This window comes from Arachis hypogaea, chromosome 1 (genome assembly GCF_003086295.3).
Source record: "Arachis hypogaea cultivar Tifrunner chromosome 1, arahy.Tifrunner.gnm2.J5K5, whole genome shotgun sequence".
NCBI lineage: Eukaryota > Viridiplantae > Streptophyta > Magnoliopsida > Fabales > Fabaceae > Arachis > Arachis hypogaea.
The window spans coordinates 96,465,160-96,479,215 of NC_092036.1; the positions used below are offsets into that span (position 1 = coordinate 96,465,160).

General features: G+C 31.9%; 1 protein-coding gene and 2 long non-coding RNA genes across 3 annotated transcripts; 2 read left to right on the forward strand and 1 right to left on the reverse strand.

Moving 5' to 3' along the window:
- The first annotated feature begins 385 nt into the window (after window positions 1-385).
- Window positions 386-2,699, forward strand: LOC112751132 (uncharacterized). Its single transcript, XR_011880590.1, has 3 exons — window positions 386-502; window positions 635-1,439; window positions 1,624-2,699. It is a non-coding gene; the product is annotated as an uncharacterized lncRNA (long non-coding RNA).
- A 1,733-nt stretch (window positions 2,700-4,432) lies between these two features.
- On the reverse strand, window positions 4,433-5,662 carry LOC112751204 (F-box protein SKIP23-like). Its single transcript, XM_025800299.1, has one exon. The coding sequence runs from the start codon at window positions 5,660-5,662 to the stop codon at window positions 4,433-4,435; it is 1,230 nt and encodes a 409-aa protein (XP_025656084.1).
- Window positions 5,663-6,382: 720 nt separating this feature from the next.
- On the forward strand, window positions 6,383-9,018 carry LOC140174582 (uncharacterized). The gene is made up of 4 exons (XR_011864318.1): window positions 6,383-6,635; window positions 7,357-7,865; window positions 7,960-8,106; window positions 8,404-9,018. It is a non-coding gene; the product is annotated as an uncharacterized lncRNA (long non-coding RNA).
- The last annotated feature ends 5,038 nt before the right edge of the window (window positions 9,019-14,056 follow it).

A 14,056-nucleotide genomic window follows, 5' to 3' on the forward strand; every position in this document is an offset into this window, starting at 1 on the left:
ATACTGAGTAGTTTTAGTTATTTTCTTTAACACTTGCATGTTGGTTTGATTCTAATAAGTACCTGTTGCATATTTTGTAGTCTCTTACAAGTAACTTGGCTGCAGAAAGTTGGTTTCATATATGACCAGAAAACTTTAGGCGAAGTTTGTGCTTTACCTCTCAGTCATACAATCATTTGTATCTGTCATAAATTAAGTAGTTTTCATTGTTTAGATTCAATAAGACCCTACTAAGGAGATCACAACATGATAAGATTGTGGTTGGTTTGCAACATAATCATGTTTTTATTCTTTCATAATCTTTTGTTATCTCATAATGTTAGAAGATGCCCATTAAACCGACTAATTAGATAACTGAAAAATCTTGCTTTTACAATTATTGTAGCTAGGGACATTTAATCATCAGATGTAAGATGGTTGGGGTTTGGCAACTGATGGAGAAGTCCTCTTTGGAAGTGATGGCAGTTCAACATGTATCAACTTGATCCTCGGACATTTAAAGGTCTGCCTCTAATGAGGTTTTTTTCCTTTCCTTTTTTCCATTTAAATCCATGGTCTCTTCCCCAACCTTTAATTAGTTTACCTTTGCTGGTCATGTACTTTCATGGAATTTAACTCACCCTCTTTTATGTAGCTTTATCAAAGCATACTATCTACTATAAGGATCAGCAAGTGTACAATCTCAATGAATTGGAATATATAGATGGTGAAGTTTGGGCGAATGTTTTTACGGTATGTCATTTTATGTTTAAGTATTTTTGTAGTTAAATCTAAAGCAAATTGATCTTATATGCATCATGTTTTTGGCCCAAGATTCTTTGTCAAGCTGGACTTTGAGGTTGATATTTTACAGACCCACTGTATTGTAAGAATCTCTCGGAACGATGGCCGTGTTCTTGGATGGATTCTCCTCCCAAATTTAACGCATGACTTCTTTTTTCTTGTCTATATACAGACTAACTACTTAGTGCTTATGAGTAAATAAATGATATAATGATTAAAGTAAACACCAATTTATCATTACATGGCAACAATGTGCTAAAAATGATCGTTCGAGTTCCAACTTGATTATCTATTGAGGAATGAGGACCAAATAGGGGAGAACTCTAACAATTATGTTTGTCATTTGTTGCTTACACTCACATTTTGTCTACAATATGCAGGAAAGGACTAATTGATGCCGGGTATACCATAAGTAACCTGAACCTTTTGATCTCTCTAAACAGGACTTTTTTTGGATCCTATGCATATGTTTGCATGCTTGTGTTGCAGCTACAATTTAATAATGGGATTGAATTAATAATCATCTGTTCCGTTTTTAGACCAAATTGTTTCAAGAGGTAACTGTTGGATTTGACTCGTTGCTTATGCATTTACATTTTAAGCTATTGATGTTTTGAATGGGATAGCATGGGATCATCAGCAGAAGAGAATTTTTGGTAAGCTCCAACGTTTTGCTTTATTTTTAGTTCATTTAAAAAGAACTGCGGTCAAACTTCCAAAGATTATATATAAGCCCTTCTATTTTTATTTATTTACTTTTCGTTCCAACAATATTTTTTTTGGCTTTTAGTTTCCTTTTTCGTTTTCAGCAAGTTTATGTAATTCATGTATTGTTTGCAGTGACTGGAAAATTGTGGCCAAAGCTGTATGAAATCAAGGTTGTTCCTATAAATAAACCCATTGATGAAGGGATCATTGAGCAGCTTTGCTTGCATCAGCCATTCAAATTTACATAATGTTACCTCTTTGGATGTTGGGGTTTTTCTTTATTTGCAAATATAATTTGGGAGGGGATATAATATAATATCCATTCTTTTGTATATGGTTGGGATAAGGTTGTAAGTAACATGTGAAAAATGCTATCTATTATGTTACAAAATTAAAGTTATTCATATATGTTAATGTACTTTAGTTATTTAATATATAATTTGTAGTGCAGAAAGTCTTGTATATTGAAACCAATTTTCTTAAACTTATATTACATTTTGATTATTTTTTTGCTAGTTTATGTATTGATATGATGATATCCATTATTAATTTTGTTTTGGTTTGAATTTCTGCCGGAATAACAGCTAAAAAAAGAATAATATCAGACATACAGTGAGGTTAATTTTTTTTTTCGGTTATACAATTAAAAAAGGCTGTCTATGTTTGAAAGACTTTAACAAATATTTTTTCAAAATAAAAACATCACCAATATTCTTTGGAATACCATTATGGGTTTTGCTTGTATCTTCCATTGTAGCATTCATTCTTACAGTATGTATAATCATATGCATCTGCTGCATACACTATCATCCTCGTCGTCGAGAATCCTACAAAGCACGTTTCTCTTTGTCCAAATCAGATGTCTGCAGGCGCCTCAGTAGTGTTCTTCATAGATCTTCATCCCTTGACAAATATAGATCATTGTTGCTTTCATCAGCATCATGCAACTTTTCAGAACCTGAGAAGAACTCTGAGTATTTTTCAAGTGAGGATGATCTTGATGATCATGATGGTGCTGAGTTACTCCAATCTGACTCACCAGAGTTCAAAGGAGTTATGTGTCAGCATTTTCAGGTAGAGGAGTTAGAGGATGCTACAAATGGATTTGCTGAAAGAAATGTGATTGAAAGTTGGGACAATGGAACAGTTTATAGAGGTCTGTTAGCTAATAATATGAAGGTGGTTGTGAAGAAGCTACCTTGTCACAGGTATAAACAAAGTTGTTGCTCCATCTGTTCCAAAATATCTGTCACTTGACACAATACATTTAGTTCATGTTATTTTGGAAAGGGGAGAGTATATTACATAACCTTGCTAGTGAAGATTATATGTTATTCTCTTCATTCCATAATAATGGTGTGATTGTTTTATAATTTGATTTGTTTATATGTTTTAGTTGCAAACCTGAGGAGTCTTTCACAAGTGGAGTTAACTGCAAGTGCCAAGCACAAGAGGCTTGTGAAATTGATAAGATACTCTACTTATAGTATATAGTATTCATATTTCATGTACTAACTAACAGGCTAGGCTTTCTGTTAGTATCTGAATATATAGATAATGGAAATCTGCATAATTTCAAGGATCACTGAGCCCTCTAACATGACCTATCAGATTGCACATTCTATAAGCTGTTGCAAATGGGTGAGAATCCGACCCCGAAATCATGTTATGTAACAACTTTGTTAAAGAAATTTATGTTTACAATACTGTGTATGATAAATTCACTTCTGCATAATTTCATACCTTCATGAGGAAGTTGAACCAAAGATTATCCATGGCAGCACAAAATCTAGGAATATATTACTTGACCAACAATGGAATCCTAAGATCTCTGATTTTGGCCTTTTTAAGCTTCAAAGTTCTAACTCTAGTCACTCTATGAGGTAAACATTGGGGGTCAGATTATTAAATCTTCATGAATTAATTTGAAATTGTATTCAATTTCCCATTAACTACTAATTATTTTAAAATTCATTTTCTTATATTAATGTGGTCCACTAGTAACTTCACTGAGAGTAATGACATTTATGATTTCGGAATACTTATAATGGAGATTATATCAGGAAGGATTCCATTTCCATCACTCACAGTCAACCACAGGTAAACAATATTGGATTCATGAGTTATTGGTTTTGATAATTACTTAGAATGGTTGAGATTATGAATTTGTTATCCTGACTACATCAAAATTGCAGGCCTATATATATAGTGGACTGGTTCAAGTCAATGATTTCCAATGGCAAGATTTCGGACTTGGTTGATCCGAAATTGCCCAAAAAGCCTTCTTCCATAGTTCTAAAGCAAATATTCCATTGTACATATCGTACAAATATTCTATTCATACTTTTACTCCCTAAACCTCCATTGTACACATTGTACAAATATTTTATTAGCTCCTTATACTTTTTCATTTATAATCTATCACGAACTATATTATATATTTATTCAGTGATATTATTTCTTTTAAAAAAATTATTTACATCATACAAGATTCTATTTGAAAAATTGTGTGCTCATATTCTTCAATTCTCAATTTTCGTTAATAAATATAGTTTTTAACATTGCTATTCATAATATATTATTTGTATATATAATAGTAATTTCTTAAATTTTTTCAATAATTTGATTAATTTATATGTGAATCTATTGTGTTATTATTAGTGATTTCAATTCCCAAATTTTTTCGTAGACTTCACTAATAAAATAGTATGAATTATGTTACATATATATAAAAAATAATTATTTATAAATGGTCACCGAAAGAAATATGCATTTGATATCTGACAAAAAAATTATTTTATTATAAATAAGTTTGAATATTCATCCAAATAGCAGTACTGAATGATAACAAAATGGAGATAAACATGTATTCATCAAAATTTTACTGTAAGGAAGAACAAACACTTTGCAAATAATCTTTTAAAATACAAAAAAAAAAAAACTAAAGAAATGAGCTAGAATAACACCAGACAGGAGGACACAAGAACTTCACATCGGATAATAGTTTTTGACAACTTCCATCGTCCAAGTCGAAGATGCCAATATCTTGAAGTTCGGCATCCTCCATTGATTTCAATTCTATTAGATTATCTGTAAAGTAGATTTGATTTCCTTTGGTTTGAATACTTGCAGGCAGCATTTGAACAGAAGAGTTGAGTCCAATCATCAGTACGCAATTTTCCAAACTATCTAGTCTGGACCATTCTTTTGCATTCTTCTTCAATTCATAGATATCAAATTTGTAAGTACATAATCCACGATAAGTAAAATGTCTCACCAGCATCAATAAACTTCCATTAGCACACCCAACCAAATATTTAAGCTGGTAAGGACCCACCGCAGCATCAGAGGGAGGTTTGGCTTCATGAATACCACCTACAGGCCCTGACTTTGTGTTTGTATCAAATTCGTATAGCTGGCCACGTTCTTCTACTGCATATATCTTTTCTCCAAAAAATATGACATCATGAAAAGACGGTTTTCTAGTTGAAAGATCTAACCATCTCTTATCATTTGGTTTGTAAGAGGCTAATGTACAACCAGGTCCATATATAGCCACTGCCATAAAATCTTCATTGTCATTACTAGGACATGAATTTATAATAACCTTCCAAACCCAGATCCTATTTATCCAACTGCTCGACCTCCGGTAATCATCCATATCGTCATCGTCCAAAACCCGAATAGTATATTCAAGGCCATAATTGTTAGGATTGTAGTCAATTATATCCGGAAAAGTCGATATTGGAGGAAGATCTAGATGGACTACCTTTGTAAACGCATTTAACATATACATCGAACCTTGCTGGTATATATCTTGGACGATCAACCATCCCCCAAAAGAACCACGGATGAATTTGTTCTGCATCTCTGGTAGCTTGAGATGGTGGATCTCGTCTTCATAAAGAGACTGAATATCAAGTGGTACTTCATTAGCAATAGGTAACTGCATGAGATGGTAGATCTCCTCGTCTTCGTAAATATGAGTACTGGAAGATTCTTCAGGTACCAGCAGCCACAAAATCTCGCTGGAGATCTCTGGAAGTTTCAAGCTCCATTGCTTGCAAACTAAACGAAGTTGGATGAAATCATCGTACGAATAGAAGTGCTCCGCAATTTCCTTCAAGATGTCATGATGAATGTTTGCCCATCCATCAATGTCGTCACCCATATCTCAGACTCATGCTATGTTATTCTCAGATGAAAAGGTGTAGGAGTGATCACTTTTATTAAAATTTGTACTTAATTAATAAAAAAAAATGAATAATTCTACATTATTAGATAAAATCTTACACCATTAAAAATACTAATAATAATTAATTGATGACTACAAATCACAAAATTTGTTAATCCCTACCCTAGCACTAGCAGATATCAGGTGAGAAGCAAACTGCAGAAGGCAGGATTTATTTCAAGTTCGCTGTGTTTGTTACGTATATATAGGATTTGCTTGAGCCTCTACAAAAATATTTTCTAAAAAAAATTTTAAAGGATCTTTAAAAAAAATCTTTTATCTTTAAATATCTGATAAAAAAATATCTTTTACCTAATAATTATATTTAGATATAATAATATACAAATATTTTTTTAATTTATTATGTTAATAATATATTTTTAAATAAAAAATTTAAAATATAAATTACTGTTTTTAAAAAAAATTCTATTTATTTTATTACTATTTTTATTTTTATCATTAAAATTTTTTTAAACACACTGATTTTTTTTCTAATAATTGAATAAGGCAACGGATTCCTTGCTCCATATTTTATGTGGGAGTATCATTAACCCACTTCAAAATAATTATAAATTGAATCCCGTTTTTTTTTTTTGAAAAAACTAAAAATTAGAAATTGACCTCTGTATTTATTAAGTTTTACACTCTTCCCTTTTTAATTTTGATCACAAATTCAACGTTGTAAACCATTTGCTCTGATAGGGTTTTGCCCTCTTTCAATAGTGATTGACATGGTCTCTTCCTCTTCCTCTGCCGTCTCTCTCATCCGCTCATCTTCGCCATGTAACCCGCTTCTGCAGCTGCCTCGCAACTTGCTTCCGCTTCTACTGCGCCGCGCAACCCACTTCCCCGCCGTCGCGCAACCCGCTTCCCCGCCGCCGCACAACCCGCTTCCCCAGCTTTCTATCAGGTAACATTTTCACCCTATCTCTTGTATATATATATTTTCTTACTTCTTTCCAAACTCAGATTCTATTTAGTTTATTTTGTTTTATTGCTTTTTCTATGGTAAGTTTTTGGTAAATTTAAATGAAGTTTAATTTCAATTTGTGTTTGATATATGTTAAAGGAAACTTTGTTTCAATTGTTTATCAGTGATTCTATTTTTCTGGTTCATATGTGTTGTTTCTTCTTATTTATTGGTAACAACCTTAATTTGATTGATTCTGTATGTGCATATTAAATTTGATTTCTTACTAGCTAGCTAGCTTGCTATAGTGATATGACATTATTATTATGCACAGCTTCGTATTTAGGGCTTAAAGAGTTTTTACCACCATATTTGGATCCAAATCTCACAAATCAAGAACTCATCACAGGAGTCAACTTTGCCTCTGATGGTTCTGGTCATGACACACTTACACCAACTCTCAGTGTATCTATAATACTACTATCTTTCTTTATCTACATCTTATTTATCACATGCCTGAAATGGTTATAATTTCTTTTTTTTTTTCCTCAAATATATGTTTCATGCCTAGCTTTAATTTGTCAAATTGGTTAAAAATATTTTTGTACAAAATTACTTACCTAAATCCTTTTTATGTATAGATATAGATGGATAGAAGTATTAAGTATACATAGATTGGTTAATTTTTCTGAATTTGCATTGGTCTCTCTATTAATTGCAGAATGTAATTTCAATTCGAAAACAGTTGGAACATTTAAAAGAATACAAAAATAGGTTGGAGAGGATTCTTGGTAAACAGAAGATCATATGAAGAACGCTATATTTTTCAGAAGTGCAGGGACAAATGACTTTGTTATTAATTATTTTACATTGCCAATACGAAGAAAGAAAGAGGATAAGTTATTGTTTGGAACGGTGTAGAATTGAAGGAAGTAATTGGTATCCAGAGGAAGAGAAAGAAGAGGACAGAGGGTAAGTTATTGTTTTGCAGCATGAAGCAGCAGCTACCTGGCGTTGATGCTAAATTGCAGAAGATTGCAGATTCTACGGAGTTTGTTATTGTCATCAGATGATTGATGGTTATCTGATATGCAATGTAACAGTCATACGAGGTGAACTCAAGCGGCATTGAAATATTCTGTAAGAGTTGGCTTCCTGAGGCATCCAAGCCAAAAGCAACAGTGTTTTTCTGTGATGGATATGGAGACATCTGCACTTTTTTCTTTGAAGGCATGTTCCTGGTATTAGTAACATGTATCTGCAATTAACTAGAGCAGTAATGTTGTGAATTAGCAACTCAAACGTGTCATGGGATTATTTTCAGGCATAGCTAGGAAGATAGCATTAGCTGGATACGGGGTCTTTGCTATGGATTATCCTGGATTTGGCCTTTCACAAGGCCTCCATGGCTATATCCCTAGTTTTGATGGTCTTGTTGATGATGTCATTGAACATTACTCAAAAATCAAAGGTAATTAAATTCTCACCATCTGCTCTGTCTCGAATTTCAGTCTGTGTTAATTTTGCTGTCATAATAAATCTGTTGAGATGGCATTAGTTTCTTCTCAGAAAGTAGATCAAATATGATATCATTGTCTCCTGGTTGGTGGTTTTTGTACTTTAGATAGAGTAAAGTGATTAGAATGGCATAATGCTTACTTCTGTTCTATTATTATAAATTAGTCTGTATGAAGTAATGCTTAATAGTAGAAAGTTCAAAGATGATATCAAAAGGAATGAGTGTCAACTAATGGTTCATTTCATGCAGCTGTCTTAGGCAATTGCATAACTAGAATTAAAGCATCAAACGTATGATGTGCATTAGGAAACTATGATGTGCAGCAACCCCAAGGGTTACATTAACATTGCAGAGTTGAGAAAGGCCGCAGAAACTCACAAGGACAACTTATCAGCACTTATGATAAAATTTGCTTCCTATATATTGATACTTGTATATTCCAGTTATATAAGCAAATTGACATTATTGTCAAACTTTGAGCCTTTTTTATACTAAGTTTGGTTATGATTTGATTGTAGGTAACGTATCCCTCAACCTATGAATGTACCTACGGGCTTAGATTATTCCTGCGAGGCTGCGACCACTTTGAGCCTTTTCTTACTTTTCATGAGATATACTTTTCTTTGAGTCTTTTCTATTATTCTTACTTTTCTTACTTTTCTTACTTTTCATGAGATATACTTCAGTTCTATGAATGTACCTACGGGCTAGATTATACTTCAGTTCTATTTTCTTTTAAAGGAAAATGGATGATTGTAGGCTCAATGTCAACAATGATGAAGTCTGTCTTAAATATTACAACCAGAGTGTATATAAGCTGTTATCCAAAGACTTTGCGAATCCTTGCAGCATAGACCAATATGCTATGATATGTGCACGACAGTGATGCAATATTAGAATATTTCTAAAAAAGTCTTGCCTCTTCCTCCTCCCTCAAGTGAATAATAATTGTGTTACTTTATTTTATGATTGATGTTGTATTCTGTAGTTTTATATGATTATTTGTATGAAGTATATTGTATTATATAATTTAAGATAGATCAATTATTTGTATGATTATTTTTTATCTCTCTCATTGTGTATCACTTTTACATTATCTTATTAAAAACTTACTTATAATTCTGGATAAAACTAAAAATCATCAGTTTTATTTATCTTATTTTTTTAAATTTTTTTTATGATGAACTCATCTTTTTTAAAGTAAAAAAATAAACTGTATAATATATATTTTACAACTATAAGTACAAAATTATTTGAAATTTAGATAATAATGATCTATTCACTAATTACACTATGTCCCGTAAATGGTTAAAGACCGAAGTAAAATTTTACTCTTAAAATTTTAAATTTATCTTCTTCATTTTTAAATAAAATTTTAAATTTTAATATTTTTAAAACTAATATATTTACATTTTTGCAATCGAGAAACAATCTTTCTTGATAGGCACCGAATCAAAGAGAGAAGCAAAAATTATTGAAAACCAAAAAAGAGAGATGAGCTCGTGTTTAGCTCTTATCACGCAGTAAAATGGCTCGTTATACATATTTGAATTAGAAAAAGTTAAAAGAAAAGAAGAAAAAGAAAGAATATAAAAAATGCTTCCATGTCACTTCCACGTCGGATCCTCCTCCCTCCGTACAAAAATGGGATATTATAAAGGAAAAATAATTAAATGATAGACAGCAGAGTGCGATTCACGGGAGCATTATCAACCTTTATAAGAAACAAAAGTGTGATTCAAACAAACACTATAAAATAAAACCAATATTTTTTATAGTTTGCTCTTAAACAGAATCCTTGTGCGGTGTCCCTCAATAGAACCAGCACCTTCTGTCCTATGCGGTGCCCCTGCTTGGTTGGAAGACTTGACTGCACTACTATGAACATTGTACCTTTTGTATACCTTATCCCGGTTCTCTGACCATCAAGTCTCTGCTTGACGCAGTCCGAATCTTTCCTTGCTGAAAGTCAATTTAATTCACCACCACATCGATTACATATAGAATATGATGAATTAAAACAGCACTGATAATAATCAGGGAGATGCAAACACCACTCAATACTAGAAACTGATAAGCACTCCATGTCTAGGATCTGTATTATATTTATTTTAGTGTTCTAAAAGTAACAATAGTACTCACCTAAAAAATATTTTTTAGAAATTCCATACAAAAAAAAGTTAGGAAAGAGACGTTGAAAATGTGAGTGTAGATGGTTTCAGAAGGAATGCCGGTTTCCTTTTTTAATGGTAAAAAGTAAAAACCAACTCCAAATGACATGAACATGAAAGATGAATGTTAGTAAGGGAAACTGGGAGAATTAAAAATGTTGGTAAGAGTAGTTTTCTTGACCAAATACTTCATATAGGACCAAAGATATTAGCCTAGTTTAAGATAAATCCAACAAGACACACCAAAGGATATAGCATTAAAAGCAATTGCCCTAAAGATCATGGTTCAATCCATTCTGCGTTATTGCTGTTAGTAGACAGTCCTGCATTCTTTGATCTTAAAGCCATCTGAAAACTTAGAATCTGAAAACTCAGAATCCAATTTCACAACACAAACTCATTTTAGATTCATAAAAATTAACCAGAAAGAAAGATGAAAGTGAAAAGGCAGTGGCTTATACATATTTGGAATGTAGTGATATCCTGTTGTTGCAAGGCTATTGCTAATTTCAAATCAGAACTGTCACACAATTACAGGTAAGATCAAAATTAACCATATCATATTGAATAATTTTAATTGAAATTACAACAGGATTTAAAAAGGAAAGGGGGAAGGGAGAAAATGTTTACAATGAATTCTATGGGAGTCAATTTTTGGAACCTAATGTATGGTCTAATGCTCAAGTTAAATCTCGCATTTCACATGGCCTTTGTAAATAAATCTACATGAAATATTCCTAACTAGCATCTTAAACCAGAAATAAAGGATTCCACAACCTTAAACCAAAATACTATACCATATTACACCACTTCATTGCTACTGTACGAAGCATTCTCATCATATACCTACAATATAAGCAATATAATATCAATAGTACTAGCTAATAGGCAGCAATTAAGACTTTGTCTTAACTCATTGGTAAAAATACTTACTAGTGAGTCATCTTCAATGTTCATGTGATCATCCAAGTCATTATCAAATGACATTCATATCATATCATATGGTTATGGACTTGCAATAAAGGCAAGAAAAAAGGAATAGCAAAGTGCAAAAAGCCAAGAAGGGGGTTAAAATGGACATGAGGCCATAATTATACAAAGAAAAATTATTATTTTGTATGGAATCACATTCACACATCTGCACAAGAATTTAATTATAACTTTACTGGAAACAAATTTATATAGACATGAAATCATTATTGTTATAAAGGTAAAATTCTTTGATTCAGTCATCTACTTTGCTAGTTGAGGTTTTGACGTTGAAAAGGGAATGGTTCAACAAGGATTTGATCCCCTTATGCTCAAAGTTCAGATTTGATTGGCCTTTACACTCAATTTTGTTTCATTTTCATGGCAATAACATTCCTCCTAACTACTGAGTAGCACAGCAATATCATCACTATTATCACCCAAAAAAGAAAAAAACATACGAAATGATGAATTGAAAAGGCATAATGATTAACTAACCTCCAAGCGTTGAGGCAGCGTCTTGCGCGACGGCGGTGGAAGCAGGTTGCGGCGTCGTCTGAAGCGTGATGTGGCGGCGAGGATTGGCGAACAAGAGATATAGTAGAGGAAGAGGATGAGAGAATGCGCTGAATGAAATTGAATGAAAAACCCTAGCAGAAATGCTTCTCTTCTCTTCTCTTCTCTTATCTTCTCTGTAATCTTCTGCAATTTAGCATCAACGCCAGGTAGCTGCTGCTTCATGCTGCAAAACAATAACTTATCCTCTGTCCTCTTCTTTCTCTTCCTCTAGATACCAATTACTTCCTTCAATTCTACACCGTTCCAAACAATAACTTATCCTCTGTCTTTCTTCATATTGGCAATGTAAAATAATTAATAACAAAGTCATTTGTCCCTGCACTTCTAAAAGCCATATTTGTTTTCAGGACAAGATTAATTATTTGCATTTTACATACCTCCAGGACCAGATAGCAAAATAGCTCTGCTTGCTGGAGAAAGGTTCCTGGTGTGCTTGGAAAAATCAAGATGCTTCAAATGAACCTGTGCAGCACTTGTCAACAATACTCGAGTTTTTTTGCTGCCATTATCAACATTATATGGAAACATGAGTGTTTTTTATTCATCATAACTTATCCATGAATAAAAAAATAGTTATCAATATAAAATTGTTGCACAGTTAGACCAAACACTAGATGATTGAACCGTATTTCAGGAAACAATGCTGTTTCAAAGTATGTTTATAACTTGATAACTAACTTGAACATGATGATTGAGTTTAACTAGATTTCAATTATTGAAATATAAATTGAAAAGAAAAAGAAGCAAAAAGCTCTAGTTCAAGTTCAAGTTCAAGTTCAATTGACCTTTTTATTGTTAATATTTCAATCTTGAAGAATCAGTCTCATATTCTTATATATTAAAATTGCTGAACTGAAGTTATATAAAATCTAACTGACCTATTAATTAGATCACATGAGAACACAAGAGCATATTAATATAAATGATGAAGACTTCAATTCAGTGGTGGAGCTTAGTTCAGACAAGGGCTGGCTATGGCCCCCCAAACTTTTATTAAAAAAATTAGTAATACTTTTTCAAAAAATAAAAAATAGTTCAGTTGGCTCAAATATTTTATTATGACTTAAAATACCAAAGTTTAATCTTCATCTCTTTCTTTTATTGTACAATAATTTTTAGTTTTAAACATTCAAAACATATTGGATTTGAACTGAATTGACTGTATTTGCATTTCGCAGCTCTCTATTCAATAAGCAACACTCCTTCTACGTTTGAGTTCAAATATAAAAAATTAGGTATTTTTTATTTATGTAATTTAATATTATTTTATATTTTAGTGCTTATTTAATTTAATTTTTTATATGATAATTAGAATATTCAATCAGTATTGATATTATTGTATTTGTATAAATTGATAAAAAAAATTCAATAAATATTATAAATTTTAATATTTGTCTTTTTAATTTCTTTTTTACATATTTTATCGGATATATATTCAAATTTCTATATAAAATAGTCATAAAAAATCAAAGAGTTGATGATGCATTTTTTAAGAAGAAGGCTAATATTCAATAAGGAAAACATATAACTTTTATAATATCAACACCTGTAGATAGTTTTTCTACTTTAATGAATCACGAAAAAAGTAAGATACAACATTCAAAAGTTTAAAAAGTTACATCTGATGAGTTTGATCTTAATTCTTTAGAACGATACCATGAAAAATGACTTCAAATTTGGCAATATTACCCAAATAAGAGAAATGTTAGACGAGCTTATCTTAACTGGGATCCATATCAAAAGTATCTTGACAATTATCTTCTGTCTGGCCCCCCCCCCCTCCAAATTTCGTTTCAAGTTCCGCCACTGCTTCAATTGAATATGGAATACATAAGATTGACTTATTATTTTGTACATCTTGTGAGGTTGTAATTATCTCACCTAACTTCTAAGCTATTAATACATCTACCGGTGTCTAAAATCCAACAATGGTGAGAATCTTGTGTAATTGGCAACCTTCTCATCAAAGAATGGTTATCAGAGAATTAACATGATCTATAATAAAACTACATAAATAGTATTGGAGATCCAAATAAGCTATCATTTCATCACTCTTCTCTTGTAGCTTTGCAGTTCTTGATGCAAAAGATGCTCTCTCAATTCACTCCTAAAAAGTCAAAAGAACTAAACCAATATATAACCATAGAAATTTTGAAATTGACAAGAAGCACAAGTGAACTCAA

What these genes read in the sequence shown, in the direction of transcription:
- LOC112751204 (XM_025800299.1), bottom strand. Translation starts at nt 5,662, where the DNA reads ATGGGTGACGACATTGATGGATGGGCAAACATTCATCATGACATCTTG.